This window comes from Anser brachyrhynchus (genome assembly GCF_964034855.1).
Source record: "Anser brachyrhynchus genome assembly, chromosome: 3".
Lineage (NCBI taxonomy): Eukaryota > Metazoa > Chordata > Aves > Anseriformes > Anatidae > Anser > Anser brachyrhynchus.
The window spans coordinates 91467791-91491225 of record NC_137696.1 but is presented as its reverse complement, the minus strand read 5'-3'; the positions used below and the strand labels follow the sequence as shown (position 1 = coordinate 91491225).

At 40.5% G+C, this 23435-nt stretch overlaps 1 protein-coding gene across 2 annotated transcripts in view; it reads right to left on the bottom strand.

Moving 5' to 3' along the window:
* The window catches only part of PHIP (PHIP subunit of CUL4-Ring ligase complex), a 115175-nt gene that overhangs the window by 72419 nt on the left and 19321 nt on the right, over nt 1–23435 (bottom strand). For both annotated transcript variants that reach the window (XM_080585979.1, XM_080585980.1), the window contains exons 7-10: nt 20537–20697; nt 6833–7054; nt 6109–6209; nt 712–782 (exon numbers count right to left, since the gene is read on the bottom strand). In XM_080585979.1, the coding sequence (XP_080442105.1) occupies nt 712–782; nt 6109–6209; nt 6833–7054; nt 20537–20697 (555 nt within the window). The remainder of the gene's footprint in view (nt 1–711; nt 783–6108; nt 6210–6832; nt 7055–20536; nt 20698–23435) is intronic.

Below are 23435 nucleotides of genomic sequence, written 5' to 3'. Positions count from 1 at the left end.
AGTTATTCCCTTAAATTTACTGCTGTATCTCATTTCGTTTGTGTCTGTAACTGACCTTTAAGTAAAAACAACAAGGTTGAGAAACTCAAAGTGTAACTGGAGTTGAATTAGCTCACATCTGTTGTCAGACAAATGTGCATCCAGAGATGTACCTGAAAAATTAAGCTAACTGAAGTAATTTGTTTGTGACTAAGCTCTTAGTGGCTCAATCTTAAAGAAAACTGAATGGAAACAGAGCCCTAGTACTTTCTGAAAATACTTTTCTGTCATTTTGGTATTGTACCTAATTGTTTATGTTCTGTTCTTTACCAACTGTCAACTCTAAGTATGAATGAAATTCAGAGTGTGAGAGCCTGTTAATTAGCACCTTCTTAATAAAACCTCTATAATCCTATCTCAGATAAAGCTAACTTTCATAATCACTCTGAGGGAAAATGTCACATTTTAAAGGAACTGCAGACACAAGAGACTTACTTTCAACACTTTACGTTCAACTGTTTGCAAGAATTTCCATATCACCAAGAGTTAATGCACAGATTCCGAATATTAATCATTAATATCTGGTGGTTTTTTTCAATAACCATTTTAATTCAATTCCATCTTTTTAACAAGAAATATGCTACAGTAACTGCATTATAATTCATTTTACTCTCTAAATGACTTCTTACATTGAGACAAAGATATATACACATATATATAAAAGTCTTTTACCAGCACTAAAAGAAGAACAGATCATTTGGACTCCAGGCCGAGGGCGTTCCGTAAATTTTGTTGGCCTTGGACTAAAAATAAAGAGATAGTTAAATAACTTCCTAATACAGTTTCAAAAAACAAGTCAGTACGTTAGAAATAAAGCACAGAAGGACAAAATTAAATATGACGGAACAGATGGCTGCCCATCTACAAACAATTTACTGCGACTATGCTTCATGATCTGATCCTTAGGAAACTAAGACATACAGACAGACCAAACAATCTATCTATAAAGGAGAGCTGTATTGCAATTTAAATCCCTTGTCCCTCTCCCCTCAAATATTGCTATACAAAACACTTTCCTTTAAGTAACCTGTAAAGCAGAAGAGAAGACAGCAGAGCCAGATACCCAGGAGGTTGTTTTAAACCACTGAGTGTATCAGAGCTCTTGTTTTCTCCTGCAAAACATAGCTGCTTTTACTACAAGAGAGAAACTGAGGTTGGTGCTCTCTTTGTAGAAAAGGATACAAAAGAAATTTAAATAAATTTGAAGTATTTCACAGCATTAGAATACACCCGTTTCTTCAGAAAGCATGTAATGTTTGTGGGTTTCCAATAGCCCCCACAGAAAATTAGGACTATAGCTTAGAAGTTTTAAAGAAAATTTTCTTTATGCACTGTGCTTCCATTTAGGCATTTCAGTACCTGATGTGGAAGCAGAACTAAAGCTTCATGATTTGGCACTTTAAGAGTGTGTGTGCGTAAAAACAAAACAAAGATCTGGTCCTTCAATCGTTACATCAGTTCTGCTCATGTACTGCAGCAACCCCAGCTCAGTAGGTGGTCTTGCATAGTATACCATCTGCAATCCTTAGTCCTTAAAGAATAAACTTACTAGAGAACAGCAGCATTACACCCACAAGTGTCATCACTAAAGATCTGTTTTAACATAAAAGAATGCATATTCATGACATCCAAAATTTTCTCTTTTAGAAGCAAAATGGCTTATTTTTTTTTCAGCTGAAGGCAGATGAGTAAGAGACCTTTCTCCACCTAACAGCTATTGCTATCTCAAAGAAAGGAGTAAGCATTACACCTTACTGGTGCCTATATACAAAACAACATAATAAACACACTGGGAATAGCAGTTAAGAAATCTTTCTCCAAATTGTCCGTTCAATATAGGTTGATTCTGTGAATCTTCCTTCAGGACTTTTAAGATAACTCCTTGCAAAGACTTTCAGCAGGGGATGTTACAAGATACACTAAACAACACAGATCTATTACACAAAACAGTTCAAACCCTTCTTAACTGAGATACTAACTTAAAAAGAACTATCAGATGATTCGATATGCAGCTTACATAATACGGAGCAAGTGTAAATAGATAAATAGGCTGCTGTTTTCTTCCACTGTGGTTTGTGAACTCTGCCTTTGGAGTTAGGACAGCTGCAAAACAGAGCAAGTACGCACTTATGTTCTAGTTTTATAATCATGTTAAATTCTCCAACTTATGTCTCTCTAATGTGTGTTATTTAAGGCATTAGGAGACAAGATTATGGCATTCTTTTACACTACAACAGACCGTGATCTTTACGAGATAAGCTGGACAATCAGTAACGTGGGGAAGTAAGGAAGGTGGCTGAAGGATAATTTCTTGAAACACACAGAAACCAAGTCAATCATTTTGCTTTAACAAGCATTCTCAATCCAGTCGTGTAAGTGGCTGGAACATATTAAGACACCTTCACAAACATTTCACAGAGAGGTCCAGGAAAGCCCTGGTAAACTGTTTTCCTCCCAAGATGAGAGGCTATGGTCAGACCAGAGCCTGCACTAAGAGCCACAGACAAAAAAGCAATTTGCTCTATGTGCCTCAACTAAGGGAAACACTCACCCAAGGAAACATCTCTCAAGTTCACCTTCAAAATGCTGTCCTAGTGCAGGAATGGCTGCATAACCCAAACCCTACAGACTAACCTCACTCTGGACATGCAGGGGCTTAAGTAAGACTTCTCCAGGAAAAACAGATGTGCGAGGCAAGCCCTCCAACTCAAGTCTTGGCTTAAAAGCCAACAAACATGGTCTGGCACATCTGAATCCTAATGCACGAGCAGCCCCTTTAACGTGAAGTGCCTTCTGCATAAGAAAGCAGATGTGGAGTATGCTACCACCCCACAGACGACTGAGGAACCAACGTCTTCTTGTCCAAAATATGAATGTCAAAATCATCAGCACATGTTTTGTTCCATTTTTTTTTCCTGTTTTTAAGATTATGGGAAGAAAATTAAGAGCTGCTAAAAAGCAGTATAAGTTGTTCAAATCTGCAAGACAGTTCTGCTGCCTTGTTTGCGTGGTCTGCCAACAACAGATTAACACTGGAAACTTGCGATTCAAATAGGTGGCAAAAGAATAACACGAAAACTCAGCATCTTTCTCAACAAAAATTCATATGCAAATATTTTTAGTGCAACTGATTTAACTTTTGCACAGTGACCAGTTGTAAAAATTCTCCCTCAAACCTGAGGCAAATTATCCATCAGTTCCTGATGACCCAAGGTTGATTTTCTCTCTTCTCCCCACTGTCAACTGAAACAGCATGCAGCTCTTGTATTTTCTGCCCTGATCCAGAATAGTAACAGCGCCTAAATGTGAGGGAAGGTCTTGATTACCTTATTTCTTAATTATTTTTCCACCTGCTTTGGACTACTTTCCTTGTCTTCTTTATCTACAGGAACAACAGCCCTACCGTTCCTCTACTTAGAAACCAAATTAACCTGACTGGATTGTTGCAGCTTTTGGGCATACATGGTAACTGCCTGGTCAGAAAGCTCTTCACTGAAAGCACAGGAGCACACAGGAGGCTCTAGCATTTGAATCTTCTTCACTATCATAGTCAGAGAAGCATACAGTAACAGAGTCGATCCCTCTCTTCTGAACAACACTGAGAATTTTGCGGTCAGCCACGCCATGCCTGTGTTTCACCCTATGGCACAAAATCTACTGTAATGTCTCCTTCTGCAGTTTATCAAAACAGAGCCAAGCGTCTCCCGTCTGGGCCATATGTGTAAAACAAATACTTAACAGGCCTCAATTAATGAGGTTATCCAAAAACTGGGAGACCAGCATGGGAAGCCTCTAATTTCAGAGATACTATTAATACTGCAACAGATCTGCTGGCAAATATGAACACAAGGTTTTCTGCAATCTAAGAGTGAAACAAATAAACATTTGCAGATAAAAAAAAAAAAAGGAAAACAGAACTGGGATAGGACACTATTAAAAAAAGAAAACAACAAAAACGTACAAAGAGTCTTATGAATAAGATTGACAGAAATCTCTTTCCTTTGATGCTCTTATATTGCTACCACTCATTTTCCCCCAGCACATCACTGAGTGGATGTGGAGGGAATCTGTCCCATTTCCACAGTTCTGGAAGCAGATTCAGATCTAGAGGTGTGAGGAAGAGTGATCACCTCATTTAAAGCCACACCAATCCACAGCCATTACTGAGACCCTGTGCCCATACAACGTGGCATCCTTGTGAAAAATTATGCCAGATTCTTTGTTTCACAGTATCACTTACTAGGATTTACTGGAGCAAGAGTGGGGAATCACAGTTGGAAAAGGTTACAGTTTAGCAAATTAAGTAAAACTTCCTGTAACTAACAAGCTTAAGAAGAGCTACAATAAGACTCTTCTGAGTGTCCAACTAATTCAATATCCTAAGTGACATACAATTACGTTTCTGTCCCAAAAGACATGCCTGTTTCTTATTTAGACTTACCATATGTTTTGGCTTTGATGAGAAAGCATTGATTACTTCAAATAAGTAACAGCTCTACTAGATTAGAACAAAGATCTAACAGCAGTATCCTGCTTCCAAGTGTAGCCAAAACTGAATGCATAAGAGCAGAAAAAGTATACAGTGATACCTTTCAGTATCTTCATACAAGTTTTCAGTGCATAATATTCTGTGGCAAGGAGTTTCACAAGCTTAACTGCATGTTTTGGTAAGAACCACCTCCTCCTGATTTGGAACTGGCTACTCTCACTTGATACCCTCTAGCACAGTAAGAGCCGACGAGCAATTGGTCGTTGTACAACCTCCTCAAGACACTCGTAACTATACGAGGTCTCATCTTCACGCTCGCTTCTTCCAGACTGAAGAGACAGATGTAGGGTCCCTCTGTCTTAAACTCAACACGTAAAATACCTCCAGAACAGAAGTTGAGGGTGGTACAAACTCCAGTCTCAAAGCTTACTCTGCACTCTGCCATTATGCAACATGAGTCACTGGCATGGCTCGGAGTACCAGGCTCCTTCCTTTCCATTCTGCAAGAGACACCTGAACTCATCTGTTTTCTCTGTGCCACTGCACTGCAACTATTTACATGTGAAAGCATTACTGAAAAAAAACCACTTTCTTCTTTTAATATTTGCTAGTGCATCTCACTTAAATTCTGCATTCTACATTTACATATCACCATGGATAGGAAATGGATCCTCTACAACAACTGATACCAGCTTTCTCACTTCCCAAGTTTCACCTCAAGACAAATTCCACCCAACTCCATGAGTCATCCAACTATTCATCTCCCAGGTCATGTAGTATAACCCATTTAAGTCTCATTAATTCCACTATTCTCTCATTACAAAAAGGGAAGAGATCTCTTCCTCAAAACTGAATTATCAGTGATTATTAAAACATCTATTTCCAATTTTAGGTTCCAGATGCTTCACAATTAAGAAGGAGCAAAAAGCACTTGAAAGCCATTGAAGAAGTTATCTTTAATAAAAAACTAACTCCATTTGAGGGTCCTGGCAACATATTTCATATCTTATACTTTGAAAACAGAAACTTCAGACTCAACTTCATCCACTGATACACAACTGCCCACGAGTACTCCTTCATACCATGCAACAGTAAAGAGCAACTAAGAAAGGATTTAGAGATGAGAAAAGAACAAAACAAAAATAATCCCATCCTAATTTCTTGCTAGAATATTACCTTTTCCCACCAAAATTTGGATTTTCAAGTATCAATTGCAATCATCCTGTAGTGCAATTTTTCAACACCATTTTAATTTCATGTGGGATTAAGAGATGAGAATAGAACAAAAAAAGCCAACTTTGACATCACGTTACAAAAACGTCACTGATTTTTTTTTACCTGGTTAATAGTTACAGAAAAGAAAGGGTATATATTGATTTGTTTCCCTGAACAAAAAACCTCAGTGGTTGCTTATGTTATTAACTTAGTTCTTAAAAGATAAGCAAGTTACAGCTACCCACAGAAATAGATCATATCCAACAATTGCAGACAGCAAACCAACCAGTGACAAGGTTTTTCTCCAAGGTTAGTAGGTCTTTCTTGATTACAAAGTAATAACAAGAAATAAAATAGCAACTAACTTTATTTTAAGGGTGCCAGCATCCCACAGCCAAAAGCATATTGTTCCGTCTGCCCCGGTTGAAGATAAGTATCGCTTTGAGCCACTGCATAGTGGAGAGAACTGGGAGGGGAAACAGGGGAAGAAAAAAGAAAAGGTCTGTTAATCTGTCCCGGACATGCTAAGAAGTTCCTCAAGTCATTGGCTTCTCATTTAAACAAAACATAAAAAAAAAAAAGTATCAAACCATACTGAAGAAAAAAACCACAATAAACTGCAATAAATACCACAATAACAATGTTTCTCAGAATAACTTTATATATTCAGAACAATCTTTCTGGGTACCTGCCAAAGCACTTTGGGTTCTCCCTCCCCACAATCCAAACCATACAACAGCATGCAACTCTAAACAGAAACAAAGCAAACCATATTCAACACTGACTTTAGTCAATGTACCTGTAAGTCAGAATCATGGTCTGCAAAGAAATCGTATTTCACAACAGAACTGTCCCCATGCATCATGCAATTTTTATTTCGAACAAGCATTATGCCTGGCATTTTTCAAGGGTCAGATATTGTGACAATAAACCTGCCATTTTGCAGTGCGTACCATGAAAATTCCTTCTCCCTTCACAGCGTAGTTGCCAAATACGCATTTTCATTGTACTGAACATTCTCAAGTGGTTTCTTTTTCAGACAAACAGTGCGTGTTATTGCTTAGGTGACTTTGCAAAGCAAAAACCTACCTGCAATGACGTTATAGATGCACTGTGGCCCTGCAGAACTGCTAGGGGTGCACAAGTTCGAAGGCACCAAACTCTGATCATTTTATCACAGCTCCCAGCAGCTATCATGGTGTTTTCGTAGTTCACTGCCATATCAGATATTTCAGCTGCATGCCCTCTCAGGGTAGCCAGCAACCTCCCATCATCTGTTGCCCAGATTTTTACAAGGCAATCATCTGATCCCTGGAAGTAAGGTAGAAATAAATCATTTCAATCATACCATTAGTTGTTTCGATGTTACAGTTCACAAAGACAAAGAACTGAACAACACGACCAGTATCACAGAGGATTATTTTTTTCCTTCTTTTACTGTATTCTAACTGCTTTTCAATAGCTTTCCACTCTGCAGTCAAAACACAACACTAGATTCCATTAATTCTCAACAGTAGATACAAATCATGCATTTGTAACACAAACAACAAATCTTATAGCAAAGTGGATTTAACCTCCTCAGCAAGACATGACACTTCTTTTCAAAACTCCAGCACAAACTGAAGAAGGAAGCAGTTGCAATACACTGAAATGCAAAGGTATATTAAATGGGAAAATGAATTATGAATTGCTACCGTGTTTTTCATTTAGCATTATACCCATTTTACAGACACTGACTGAACAGTAACTAAGTTCCATAATTACTGATTCAAACCGCCTGTGAGCTTTGAAGGCAGCCATTCCTGTATAGGCTTTGTTTATTTGCTCAGGTTCAGAACAAATATAAATATGAGTGTTGGGTTTAGCACCCAGAGCACCAATCTACTAATGGACACGCACAGATGCTGCAGCAAGTTATAGCAAGACAACATTGTCACAAAATTTCACCTAGGTTTTTCCTCTTCTGTCTACCCACACTGTATCTGTGCAAGTTTATCTAGCCTGCTTGTTGGTATGTATTTTGTTTGTTTGTTTTTTGAAGAAGTGGGAAGGTAGGACAATACTGTTGTCCACATTTCTAAGAAAGGTATCCAAAGCACAGAGAACAGCCACCACTTTTTCAAAAGACTGGCAGGCATTTGGTGAACAGGCCTGCAACCAGAAGTCTCAAAAATATTTAGAAACTACTGATAACTGCTTTTCAAAATTACTGCTTTTGTAAGGGCATAAATGATACATATTTGTCTTATTTCATAGACTCCTTAATCTACATACACGTAACTATTAAAAGCCCACGGTGCTGCAGCTCGGTTTAGCTACTTTTCTGGACAGCCTGGTCCCAGCACAGCAACACCTCACTTGGGAATTGCTCACCAGCACAAACACTAGGTACGAAGTAGAACCATTCCACCGAAGAGCCAGGCAAAAACACCAGAAAATGCTTTAAAAAGGAACCCAGATACATCCTGCAGTTATTAGTTATTTGAACGCATACAAGATTTTCTTTTTTTAATAGATACCAACACATCTGTTTACATTATGTTGATGTTGAGGAATGGACGATCTACCCTCATTTGCTTAACATATTTATTAAAAATGCTAGTTATCTACTTGAAAAGGTAGCTAAAATTTACTCATTACATTAGGTTAGATTCAAAACTGTCATCTGGGAGAAGGCAGGGAACAGCATCCTTGCAGTTACCTACGAATTACACAGCCATTTGCATTTGTACCAATAGCCAGCAAACCAGACAACTTCCTCAGGGTTCCTTTTTGTTTAGTGAGCAAGAAGTTATTTCTGACTCAGAGTTATTCACAATAGTTTCTCTCTTCCTACATTGTTTACATCAGTTTAGACATGACAACGTATCTCTTTACACACAGGGATACAACAATAGTCACAGTTTTTGAAAGAGTGAAAAGAAAGCTGATTGTATTTAAGCATACTGAGAGGGTGCATTTTTCTATAGGTATACTCTTTACAGAAGGTCTTTTTTCTCCAACATGTGCAAAAAGGTTACTTTGGACCTTTAGTGACATTTTAATCCTGCAGAATGCTTTGCAGGGAACTCCAGACAAGTGAAATCAAGATAACTTAAAAATTAACTGCACATTTGATTTCTGGACTGTCTTGGTGGGTAATTTTGATTTACCACCTGTCATTCCTCTGCTTTTCCTCAGATGGGCATGACTTTTTTATGGGAATGACATTTATTTCTTCCCAGCTCTTCAACAGGTGCACCCATGAATGCAGAGACAGTGGGCAGGACAACTTCTCCCATACCTCTGCCCTACTCATTTTTGGTATAAACTTAGTTTGTGCCAATTGCTTCTTGTTCTGTCACAACCCTCTAATGAGTCTGGCTTCCATTTCTTTTTGAGAAAGTTGAGAGAGATGAAGACTCTCTCACATCACATATTCACACACGCTGATAAGATCCCTGCAAGCCTTCTCTTCACAAGGCTAAGAAATCACAGCTCTCTCAGCTTCTCCTTCTATGTCAGATGCTCCAATGCCTCCACCATCTTCCCAGCCCTTCCCTGGACTCTCTCCAGCATGACAATGTCCTTCTTGTGCTGCAGAACCCAGAACCAGACCAAACAGTCCAGACATCATCCGGGCTGAGTGCCCTCAAGGGCACATTGCTGGCCTATATCCAACTTTTTCTCCCTCAGCACTCCCAGGACCTTTCCAGCAATGCTGCTTTCCAGGTCATCAGGCCCCAGCATCTACTGGTGCATGGGGTTATTCCTCCTCAGGGGCAGCACTTGGCATTACCCTCGGTGAAACTTCATGAAGTTCCTGCGAGTCTGTTTCTCCAGCATGTGAGGTCCCTCTGAATGGCAATACAGCCCACACGAACTAGCAACCACACTTGTTTTGCTCTATAGTGTTTGAAGGTGAGCTCTTTCCCATCACCCATGTCATTAAAGATGACATCAAGCAATACTGGCCTCAGAACCAAACCCTCAGGTGCACCACTAGTGTCTGGTCTCCAGCCGGACTTCACATCACCAATAATGACCCTTCAAAGCAGGCAGTTCAGGCCATTTTTGGTCAATCTCACTGTCAACTTACCAAGCCTGTACTTCACCTGTTTGTCAGTAAGGATGTCATGACAGTGCTGAAAGCCTCGCTCTAGTCAGGACAAGCAATATCCTCACTACTGTCCTTTGTCCACCAACTTAACTTGTTTCATCATAGTAGGCTCCAAGTTGGTCAGGAATGATTTCCCCCTCACAGGTTTATGCTCATCATCTTGCTGTTGGTATGTTTAGAAATTGCTTCTGGGAGGATTTGCTCTGTCACCTTCTCAGGGACTGAGATGAGACTGAATGGTATAGAGTGCCCTGGATCCACCTTCTTGAAGACAGGAGACATTTGCTCTCTGCCAGTCCTCAAGACCCTCTCCTGGTCATCGTGACCTTTCAAATATAACTGAAAGTGGCCTCACAACAACATTGGCCAGTGCCCTCAGCACTTACCAGTGTCTCCCATCAGGCCCCATGAATCTTTGTATGGCCAGTTTGTTTAAACAGTCCCTAGCCTGACCCTCTTTTCCTTTCATCAGACTTTCCATCTGGTCTCAAGGACTGGGGATTCCTGAAGACAATTCTTGCCAGTTAATACTGAGACAAAGAAAGTATCATGCATCTCAGCTTTTTCCATGTCCTCTGTCACTAGGTCTCCTGCCCCTTTCATTAGCAAGCCCACATTTTCCCTGTTCTTCTTTTTGCTGCTGTTATACTTGAAGAAACCCTTCTTGCTGCTCTTCACATCTGTTCTGGTTTCAGCTGACACAGGGTTAATTTTCTTCCTAGTAGCTGGCACGATAACATGTTTTGGATTTAGGAGAAAAATAATACTGATAACTCACTGATGTTTTAGTTGTGGCAGAGCAGTGCTTGCACTGAAGTCAAGGCCTTTCCTGCTCCTCGTGCTGCCCTGCCAGCGAGGAGCTGGGGGTGCACCAGGAGCCGGGAGGGGACACAGCCAGGGCAGCTGGCCCAGGCTGGCCAAAGGGATGCCCACACCAGGAGGTGTTGTGCTCAGCAATAAAACTGGGGGGGCTGGCGAGGGGGGAGCTGCCACTGCCTGGGGACGGGCTGGGCATCGGTCAGCGAGTGGTGAGCAATTGTGTTGCGCATCATTTGTTTTGTATATGCTTTTTATTACTATTATTATTTTCCCTTCCTTTTCCGTCCTGTTAAACTGTCTCTCCTGCAACCCACGAGTTTTTACCTTTTTCCAGTTCCCACTGGGGGGGAACGAGCAGACAGCTGTGTGGTGCCTAGCTGCCTGCTGGGTTAAACCACAACAGCATCCCTTGCCAGATTCAACTCCTGTCTGTCTGCAGCTTTCCTAACTCCATCCCTCAGTGGTCAGAGAGCGGCTCTGTATTCCTCCCAAGCCACCTGTCCCTGCTTCTTCCTCTTGCACCCTTCCTTTTTATGTTTGAATTTTGTCAGGAGCTCCTTGCTCAGCTATGCAGGCCTCCTGCCACCTCTGCGTGTCTTCCTGCACATCAGGACAGACTGTTCTCAAGTTTGGAAGGAATGATCTTTCAAAACCAACCAGCTCTCCTGGACTCCTCTTCTCTCCAGGACCATAACCCACGGGACTCTTACAAGTAGGTCCCTGAACAGGCCCAAACCTGCTCTTCTGAAGTCCATGGTTGTGAGCCTGCTTTTTGCCTTGTTCCCTTCTTTGCAGAATCACAAACTCCATCATCTGATGGTCACTGCAGCCAAGACTGCCCCTGACCTTCACATCCCCAAGCAGTTCTTGTTTGTGTGATCAGACCCAGCAGTAGCAGTTCCCCCACCTCACAGGGTTGCTTTGATGGCTATCTCCATTCTACCACAAATAAAAGTCTCGGGGCTTCAAAATAATTGCAGCCAACTCCAAATGCTCTCTCTCCACCAGAAAGGAATCGCACACTTCTGTTTTCTTGCTCAAGTTACACAGATTCAGCTTGGGACCAAGACCTCTCCTATTCATCAGGTAACAAAAAGAAACTCATCCTCTCAGGAACCCATAAAGCACGCTATTCTCTATTTTCAAAGTATGTCAGCATCGACCCATTGCTCCTGGCTTTCTGTGCTCTCCCCACCTCTCTTTTCTGGCTCATGATAAGTCTTTTATTTCTTCTTTGCCAGAACGCGATAGATATGAAGGGATGAAGTTTACTGCTTGACTGATAACTCAACCTCTCTTCACACGTTTCAGTAGTGAAAACATGATCTCATCTGCAAGGAAGCAATTGTTTCTGTGGTAACTGGAGATCACAGAATGGTTTGGGCTGGAGAGGGCCTTAAAGCCTGTCCATTTCCAACCCCCTGCCATGGGCAGGGACACCTCCCACCAGACCAGGTTGCCCAAAGCCCCATCCAGCCTGGCCTTGAACACCTCCAGGGATGGGGCATCCACAGCTTCTCTGGGTAACCTGTGCCATCACCATACCCGAGTAAAGTATTCCTTATACCTAATTCTAAATCTACCCTTTTAGTTTAAAACCATTACTCTTTGTTAAAGGCATTACTCCTTGATCATGCAGATCACAAGATTTATAGCAATACCTAAGTCGTAAAATGACCTTATATATTGTCCTTAAGAAATTCATGCTTCCTGTACTTTCCCTAGTAACCCAAATAACAGAATGAATGAAGCTGCTGGAAACCTGACAAAACTGTATCACTCTCAATAATTCAGTGTGGTGACAGTTTTGACCCCACACTGCTCCCAAAGTGAGAAAGCACTGTAATTCATCCTCAGGATTTGGGCATTTTGTCCTTTAGCAACAACTATTTGGCTGACAGTCACTGCGGCTTCAGAGATACTGAAAACCACCATACTCCATGAAAAGCTGAATGTACATAGTTTTCTTGTAGTTGGCATTCATATGGCTTTCTTCCCAATCTCCTATCTCCATACCTATGGCATTCCAGACCACAGGAAGAAGATGTGCAAAGGGCACATTCACATTGCTGTTAGAACAGGTATGACACCTCAGCTGCTAACTTCTGCAGCCTTCACAAGGGAGTCTTTAGGAATTCCCAGCTGGAGTCCAAGATGTACAAATGTAATCTTACTTTCTGAATCTCTGCCCTCCATAACAAAGAATTACTAAGACCCACGTGGAAATGATGCCAGGTATTGCTCAGTAACACCAACTGTGAAAATATATGCAAACTCCAACTCGAAGACAGAAGAACATAACCACAAGTAAGAGCCCAGATTTCTAAAAGCACAGTCCATATATCCATTGACTATTCACCATTCTTCCCACCTTCCTCAGAAAGAGGATGGTATACAGAAACATGTTTCTGATAACTGCTCCCTTAATCTAAAAACTTCTGCCCCCTGGTTCACAGGAAGAGCCTTATGCAATGAGGTACTGCTTTCCGAGACAGCTGTTCTAAAGACACAAGAGGGGCAGGGAAGTGCAAATCTAGGAACAAGGGACGTGCAGTAGTGAATCCTATGACATCAGTATCACATTAATCCCCTCCTCACAAATGCTGGGTTCATCTCTCTGGGTCTTTTATGAGAAAAAAGTTGGCTGAGACAAGGAGACAGAACAAAGGCTCTACAAGCCAAGGCAGAGAACAAGGCCAGACACAAAATCTGGGGACAGATGTCTTCACCCCTCCTCTGCCTGCATACATACCATACACTGTAACAACCTGTGTTCAATTCCTTCTTGAAGTTCAGTAATTTAAAAAAGTTTACCTCTCAGAAAGCTAAGCCTTGTGAATTAAAAGTATTCTTGAGATAGTCAGGCATTACCAAAACCCTTAAAGTTGTTCTAATAAGATGTTCCTCTATTAATTTTACACTTTATTTTAGTCTAAACTTTTCTCCTACTTCCATAAAGCAGTTAAAATATAAACAATGAAAGGGAAAAAAAAATCCTCTGTAACAGATAAAACTGCACAATGATCCAACCACTCTTTTACCTTTAAGCTAGAAGCTCCAAACCTCAAGCATGCTATAGCACCTTACTAGCAGCCATTATTTTCCACAACTTTGGACACTGCCACAACTTTTTTGAGCATTTATCTTCATTTTTTTTCCAATATCCTTAGTGTGTTATCATTTAAAAAAAAGAAAACCACAGCATTCTAGCAGCAAGTACAATGCAATTTCTGTAATTTCCCTTAATTTCATCATCTAAAGTAGGACCTCGCTAGCCATTTTACCCACAATACAGCAATGTAAGTATATCTTAAACCAATTATCTGGCAGGAACCCCAAAGGCTCTTTTGAGTTACCTCATCATTTCTTCAAATTCCATTCTGACAAAATGCAAAAGTCTACAGCCGCACCATGTTAGATTGCATGGGTATGAAAACCAAGCGCTAAATACTTCAAATTTTGATATTTTTCTCTCTTCCTCTCCCAAAACTTGCATCAAACCCTTGAAATGACCATTTGCTTCTTGATTGCTGATTTATTTTTTTATTCAGACCCAGTAAAGCAAGACTCAATGAATGATATCCCTCTATCCATCTACTCTACCTTTATTGCTACATTGAGTTCAGCTCAAATACCTGTATGGAAAGAAAGTAAATAACTTTCAGGAAGTTTTCAGTTTATAGATAGAATTTAAGACCCCCCCAGTAAGGTGCTCAGAACTTCTACAAGAAGAAAGAAGATTTGGGTGTCTCTTACATTCATTTGTAGTTGTTTAACTGCATTTATAGTTGTGAGCATTTAACACTTTTGAAAAGGCTCCAAATCTCACTCATCCTGAATACCTTGATTCAGGCTAATTTCATTTATCACCTGATTTATTCCCTTTAAGTTGCTGAGATGCTAAAGAGAACAAAAAATAAAAAAGAAACAAGCTCAACAATAAAGTTGGGAAACAAGCTCAGTAATTCACATTTTCAAATCAATTCCAGTGAACAAGTTAACAGGGGATTACAACAGAACTAGCAAACTTGCTGTTTAAAGCTTTATAATCAGAGTTAAGAGAAAAAAGGGCACCATTTTTTCCACTAAGCTCTGCCTGTAAAGCTTTAAGCAGATTGTTTTAATCCCTTTGTTTCCTTAAAACAAACACATAAGCTGTCTATAAAGCAAATATGTGTTTTTTTTCCAATACTACTCAATTAGTAAGGTTCCATAACTCTTCCTGTTTCCCTAGATTCACATTTGCACTTCTGTACCTAAAACGTAAAAAGCTTCAAACTCTACATCAAGCTCAATCATTTATTTAAAATTCCCATGCCTCCAAAAGTTAGAGTCATTAATGCACCAATATCTTCATTTTAAACATTCTTCAAACATTTACATTGTTCTTTTCAACTACTGATTAGTGGAAGTTTTACAAATTACAAGAGCACTTAACACAGATAGTGAAACATACATTTGCCACTTATTTTATTTCAAGTAGTTTTTCCTGCTAGCCCCCTGGGTCTGTGAATGTTTAACTAAAATTTGGCCAAAAAACGTTACCTACTTAACACAATGATGATCTGAAATGCATTATGAGCTCACTCTGTTCTACTGCTTTCACTGTGTAAGATCTCAAGAACGAACAAGTTTGCATATTCTTGAGGGAAGCGCAGTCACCACCAAAACAATCAACAGAGGAGACATAAAGGGTTGGGGTGAGTGGGTGTGTGAAACTCGTGGTGACAAATAATACCCTCACCCCTCGAAACAGAGACCTGAGAGTGTAAGAAGGGAACAGGGAACCTAGAACTTCTGCAGCGCTCTAGGAGGGTGGGGATGGAAATTGTTCACATGTGGATTGATCTCTTACACAAAGCAATAAATGCATGAGAACAGAGCCAAGCCATTAACATTAATTACTTGCATCACGGTCTAGAAGTCTCAAACCACTATCCCGTTTTTCTTCGAGCTGCACAAACAGTACTCTCTGCAGCACTGTATATATATTACATAAAACATGCTTCTGCAATTTTCACATTGTAAGGATCAACATTATGAATAAGCTACTCACGGCTTGCAGCCATTCTACTGGATGAACAGATTGTTCAAAGCAAGTAAGTAAATAAATGAAAGACACCCAATAAACGAAACCTCACATTACAAGACCCCTAAAAAGCTGCTTGCAGAATGTAATTGATGGAGAGCAATCTGTGCACAAATAACTTAAAGATGTAAAAGAGTCAGCAACAAGGGGAAAAAAAAAAGCGGCTACTTCTAGGATTTACTGACAGCTGGAGAGACCTCAAAGGTCAATTTAACTACACTGAACTGAGGAAAACAGAAGACTAGGCTTCTCCCTATATATAGTATAGCCTATACAGCTATAGGATGGTTATAGAGGCATGTGTTATACCTCTTCATTGTAGAGGAAAGTTAAACTGTTAGAAAGTCTCAGCAAGCAAGAAAGCAAGAAAAATGTCTAAAGTAGTAAATTCTGTAGCATCTTGGCCAAACAGTAATATTAGATCTCAAATAAATCCATGAAATTCTGCCTGAACTGAATGGGACAATTCACAACTCTTCAAATACTGCTTCAGTTCTACCAGCAAGGGCATTGGCTTACTCCACAGCTCACGTTTCCAAGGTTTTGTCTGCAACTGCTACGCATCATGCACCTATTAAAAGCATTTGTCCAAAGTGAATCCTAGAACAAGTTCAGCACCAACAGAGAAGTGATGACAGCCTTACCAAGGTATGGAGCAAAACTGGTTCAACGCTTTCCTACCACTACACAAACTTGTGGGCTGCAGTGAAACCGCCAAAATTCCAACAAATCAGGTTGTATAAAGTTTCCAACCACAGGTTATTACACACCCTTGTTTATTATTCCCTAGAAAGAGTGTCTCAGAGGTGATAGGGAGATAAAGGTGGCGGAAAAGAAGATGGCAACTTTCTGACTGCAAAGAAGGACGAAGTAGTACAAGAACCAGAAGAAGCAATGCCCGTCCCTACTACCCAGCGTGGGTTCTGCAAGTCACGCTTTTCAAGAGATCCAAAATACAGTCTCAAAAATAATTAGGTTTTCTTCACTGACAGCTGGTAGTTCTAGCTGGTAGTTGTGTCTTTGCAAGGAAAGAGGTTGTCTTCATTGCGGTTAATTTAAAAACAGAAATTACCAAGATATCCCAGTTTGTATATTAGGAATATTTTTGTATATTCAGAAAAAAAAAAAACAGCTAAGAGGCTGATCTTCAGAAATCTCTTGTGAAATCTTTAAAAGAATGTAAATAAAACCAGTCATTGCATGACCTACTAGCTAGTAGGAAAACTGCATAATGTCCTGTTTTCAGTGCCTCCAGGCAAACTAAGAGCACCTTCTTCCTAGCAAAGATAACATCTCTCAGAACAGTATGACTCCAAAACGTGCTGAGATCACTTCTTTCTTTTAATTTCAAGCAGCACATAAACAGAACTTGAATTTAGAGGCTTTCAATCCTTCAGAGGTCAGAAGGAAAATAGTTATGATGCATCTTCTACACCCAATTATAAATCTAAACCAACCTCTTTTATCTAGCTAATATCACACTAAATGCTAGAGGTTAGAGTAAAACCAGAGCAAGAATGATCCCCTATTGATACATATAAATTTATATGCTGGTAACAGATGTCTAGAATGAAGTCTGCCTTCCTTCTGATTATAAATTCCCAGTTCTGCTGACTACACTGGGGGCTTAAGAAACAGCAGTGGTCTAGACTGAAAAGAATTGTCCCCATTTCATCATAAAGATGCAACTAAAAGAAGACAGTTCATCACCGATTATCCATTGACTACATCACACCAGCAACTGCAACTTGTATTCCACTGAATGCAGAATAAAACATTTTGGTTTTCTATCACTAACCACTTAAACATCTACACAAAACCCACAGGCTTTACCTGAGAATGCTGAGGTAAGAAGTTCTGCCCCAGCCCCCCAAACGAAAATTCACCAGCTACGATTACTTTCTACAGACAGTTTATTCGACACTGGATTGAAATAATCATGATGTGAACTCATGACCTTTTCCAGGCAATTATACTGGCAATTATACCAGGACACCAGTTTATCTCTCACCAAAGGACCACCGGCAAAGCTCTGGGGTTGCAGAAGCAATATTGCTCCCCTCTATTTTATTCCAGGTTCTTCCACTTTTATTTTGGAAATAAATCGTTGTTATAGCCCAGAGAACTGTCCCTCTGTAGCCACTTCTAAGTCACACTGCAAAGCACAAGGGAATGTGCAACTCTACTCTTCCCTACAGGTGCACTCAGGGGAAGTTAGTAAATCCATAGAATCACAGAATGGGTTGGGTTGGAAGAGACCTTAAAGATCATCTAATTCCAACCACCCTGCCATAGGTAGGGACACATCCCACCAGACATGCCTCAAAGCCGACAGATTTTAGGAACATGGGATTTAGAAAAGTGAAGAATCATAAGACTTAACAAGGACTTTCATGCACTTCTGTTGGTGCTTCCTTGAAAAAGCTTTTATTTAGAGGCGAACACGATGAGCGTGGGGGATTTTTATATTTGCACACAAAATCCCTAACCCATTCTACCTTGTCACGTATAAAATAAGCCCACAACATCAGAGAGACCCTTTTCCTGACAGGTTAATCACGCACAAACTAGAGAAGATGGTAAGAATTTAATGCCTATGACTGTTGAGGGACTTAGCTTGTCAATGAAAACTAAAGAAATACGAAGAAAATCTGTACTGTGAACAAGTGAACAAATAAAGAGAAGTCTGTTCATAACTCTCTAAGTGCCCCAGTCCCTACAACCACACATCCTTCCACGCCTGGAAGTAAAATGTATGTGGGCGAAAGGGCAAGTTATATTTGCGGCTGTGATGAAAGCATTTGAGCAGTTACGACTGCAATACGTAGCGTAGAACTGAACTGTACTTTCATCTGCATTGTCAGAGTTATCTGTCATGAGCTTCGAAAGGACACAATCAAGCTCCTGAATCCACACAGGCATCAGAAGTATCCAGTACTTGTGGGAAGGCAATAAATGCAGCTCAAGTGGCCCACATTGACATGAGGTATGTACTTACACGATCCTTTGCTTCATTAAAATTGACTATTGCTGAGGAATCCAAATTATACTGGCACCTATCTGTTTTTGTAATTCCCATTATTTGGGAAAAATGCACTTTCAGTACTGATCTCAGACATCCTCTTTGTTTTTTAAACTAACAGAACAAAACCCAAAACAAACAAAAAAGCAAAAAAGAAAAAAAAAACAACACCAAAACAACACAATGAAAATAGCTACAAATACTGAGAACACTGGCACTAAAAACAGTTTCTGGTATCTCATGGATCACAATTCCTTGTGACCCAACATCTGTTGAAATGCACTATGCTAATTTTCAGGCTTCTAGTTTCCACCAACATGCTATACAAATATTAAGTACATCACCAGACTGTTAAACTTAATAGTCATGCTTTAAATTCTAAAAAAATAACAGAAAAAAAAAAAGTCAAAACAGTTTTTAATTACATATTGATTGTCCTCTCAGACTTCTAAAATTTTGTGGTGGTGGTTCACTATTTTGCTATGTTTCTTCCCAGAGAATACAAGTCTACACATGGTAATTTCACTGAAAATTACCTTTTTTCTGACTAAACTGCATGGATCAGCAGTCATCGTCACATTTAGTTGTGGTGGTTTTACCCAGCTGGGCAGCTGAACTCCACAACTGCTGTCTCACTCCCCCTCCTCAAAGGAAGAGGGGGAGAAAAAAACAGACTCAGCACAGGGAGATTAATGTAATTTATTGCCTATCACTACCAGACTAGAGCAGTGAGAAACTAAAAACAAACTAAATCCACCCTCTTCCACCTCCTTCCCCAGAGCTGTGCAGGGGAACGAGGGCTGTGGTCAGTCCCTGATGCTTTGTCCCCGCCGCTCCCTCACGGTCCCTCCCTGCCCCTGCTCCCCGTGGGGTCCCTCCCACGGGATGCCGTCCTGCCCGAACTGAGCCTGCGGGGGCTGCCCACAGGCAGCAGCTCTTCAACAACTGCTCCCACACGGCTCCGTACCACGGGGTCCATCCCCCAGGAGCAAACTGCTCCAGCACGGGTCCCCCACGGGCGGCAGCTCCCCCCAGGCCCCCTGCTCCTGCGTGGGCTCCTCTCCACGGGCTGCAGCTCCGGCCCGGGGCCTGCTCCTGCGGGGGCTCTCCATGGGCCGCAGCCTCCTCCAGGCCACATCCACCTGCTCCACCGGGGGCTCCTCCACGGGCTGCAGCGTGGAGATCTGCTCCGTGTGGGACCCGTGGGCTGCAGGGGGACAGCCTGCTCCACCAGGGGCCTCTCCACAGGCCGCAGGGGAACTGCTGCTGCCTGCCTGGAGCACCTCCTGCCCTCCTTCTGCACTGACCTGGGGTCTGCAGGGCTGGGTCTCTCCCATTTTCTCACTCCTCACTCTCCCAGCTGCTGTCACACAGCAGTTTTTTTTTTCCCCTTTTCTAAATCTGTGCTCCCAGAGGCCCACCCAGCATCACTCCCTGACTTGGCTCTGGCCAGCAGCAGGTCCCTTTGGACTGGCTGGAGCTGGCTCTGATCTGACATGGGGCAGCTGCTGGGTACTTCTCATAGAAACCACCCCTGCAGCCCCCCACTACCACAACCTTGGCAGGTAAACCCAATACATTAGTATGCTGAAACTATTTTAACATGCAAAGCAGCATGGTCATTAAAAAGCATCCGAGAGTAACAGCAGTAAAGAATTCATCTGCTCTTAATATGCAACATCAGTACATTTAGGTTTGGGGAACAGTTAAATGACATGCTTACTGCACTTCAAAAAAATTATACAATAAAAAATTTGTACTTACAGTAAATATTCTCCTGCCAGTCCGATCAAAAGTTACACAGTATACAGAAGATAAGTGTCCTAAAATTCGTTTATGCATCTTCATATGTTGATAGACTGCAGTTGGAACAAGGCGTTCGAGTCTGTATTTTCCATTTAGTTTTCTCGAAAACAAGGTATCCACTACCGAATGGGAAAAAAGAAAATAAACAACATTTGTATTGCGTTCATAAACTACAACATTGCTCCAGAATTGAAAGTTCATTTCAGCACTGGACCACTTCTCATATGAACACTTTACTACAGTCATTCTCTCATTTTACCATAATAAGGGAAAATTTAATACAAAAGTAGCCTATGATACAAATGTGCAACAAAGTAGTAAAGTGCAAGGCAGAGTACAAAGGTATTATACATCAAACTTCCACTTTTAAGTAACTAAATATATGCTTTTTGCTTCATGTCATAGTGTGACAAATTCAGGAGGACCAAGACAGCTTCCTTGGAGGAAACCACCTCAAATATAAGATACATACAAGCTTCCCCATAGCTATTAACTGCACACCAGAAAACATTCAAATCCTCTCCAGGGCAACCTGTTTTAGACACCTGCATAGTCAAACATTTATCCACCCTTTGCAAGATAAAACCAGTTCTTGTTTTGAAGAATACCACTGCCTACTATGGCCAAAAAAAACCAAAAAAAAACCAAAAACCAAATACAAATTTAGCAAACCCTGATTTTGACTAACAGAACTTTGTTTAAAGGGTTTAAGATTTTTTTCTTCAAGTTTAAAAGCCAAAAAGGTTCAGGAGCAGGAATCTACTTTGTTGTAACAAAATGGAAAGAAAATAAAGGTCAGAGTTATTAATTTTAAACTGCTACTCATGCAATGATAAAGCAGCAAAGGGTAGAGCTTGCATGCATGGATACACATTAGTCAAACAGTTCCCCATATTGTTCTTAGAGCAAAGAAACAGTGGCAATATATTTTATATTCCACAGAATTGTGATAAAATTTGCAAATATATCCTGCTTCTGAATATGTGAAAAGTAAAATAATAATAATAATAAATGCCCAGCAATATCCACAGCACTACACATGAAAAACAAGATCCATCACTGTCAAGACACGTAGCTGCTACTCTCGTCACTCCCCTGGTTAGTCATTCTTTACACTCCACCAGGGCAATGTGTGTGCTAGTGAACTACAGGGGACCAATGACGCTCACTGAGCAGCATCAGCTGTGAAGAGCTACAAGCCTCTTGCACTGCACGGTTTTGGCCCAGGCCAACTAGACAGTGGTTCATGAGTCAGCACAGGTCAAACTTCATTCATTATGCAAACTGGATAGTAGCTACTCTGCACGGGAGCAAAAGCACTTAGCGGTATGGACAACTGCCAAGCCCACTGGCTTCAGGCCATGAGAACAGCCCTGAAATATTTCAGTTCCTGCATATGTAGCCCAGGGATTCAAGGAAGTCTTCCTAGTTCAAGACGCTTTGTGAAGGAGCAGGATCCTTCGCTGCGGGGTGAGGCACTAACTCGCTGGGCCACTACTGCCTTAAGGCTCTGCAATATCCTCTTCACCCTCCCCCTACACAAGAAAAAGATGCAGCTGCATTTGCTTTATGACAAAGCTTTTCCTTGCCAACAGACAGTCTACTTTAGAACAGCAGGAAACCCAGATTAGTTCAGTCACAAGATAAATCGTTTCTGCTTCTGACACATCATAAAAAGAAAAAATAAAACACACACCAACCACACACAATAAAACAGAGTACGAAAAGTATTTGCCACAACAATAAAGAGATCTTACACAATCTCAACCTATTCAGAAGTTACCTTTTTGTTTGCTCTTAATGTAAGTAGGTTGCTTGGAAATCAGCTTCTAGCAAATTATATAAAAATGAATCCATAGCTCACATAAAGAAAAAAGCTAAACTAAAAGTTAACTTGCTGAGATGTTCTGTCAGTAAGTTCAGAAGTAAGCAGACTCTTTGGGAGAAAGCAACCAATGACTTCATATAAGCATTTAACTTTTAATATACAGACAAATTTTGACTTTTTTTTTTTTATTTTAATAGTCTCCATTAGTGATTTAACATAGCCTAAGCCAGTATTTCTGCTGATATTCTTGTTGATGTCAAGTGGTGATGGGCAAATTGCTACTGGTTCACGTATCTCTGGGGAACTCAAGTGTCCCTTGTTTAGTGACAATCAACCTACTGCACAAAACAGAAGCAACACAGCGACAGTGGAAATGAGAAAACTGGGATCTTACTCATTGGCTTTGAAAAAAAAAATTAGACAAAAAAACACACAAAAATCCCATTACCATTTAAAAATAAATTTAAGGGAACTAAAAAATGGTTTTAAAGGCAAAAAGTAGCATTATGAACCTATGGATGACGGGGAAGAAAATTTTTAACCAAGATCATGCTTTTCAGAAGAAAAAAAATGACAACTTCCCATAGGTTTGGACACTGTCCATTAAAAGACTGTATTTTTTAGAAGACTCCTCCAACATTTTTTTTTAAACTAAATGCTCACATCCATCATTGTTCTTCAATACAGCCTCCCATTTAACTATAATTATATTTAATCTAATTCCCTTTGCCAAGGGATCCAGCTTGATTTCTAACTGAGGCATTCCCACGTTTTATTCCAACATTTACAACTCCAGTGCATACCTTGTTAGCAAAGGAAGTACTCTTTTTTTCCCTTCAGAGTATAGGTAAAAATTAAAAATAGCTGCATCTTGTGCAACGGAACAATAAAACTGATTTTTCTGGTGTGAACCAAGGTGAGAAAGACTACCAATTGCTAATAATAACACCTTTGTACTGATTACAGGTCTTACAATTCATCATGATAAATACCCATATCTGGCCTCAATACCTTTCAGACCTTCTGTGG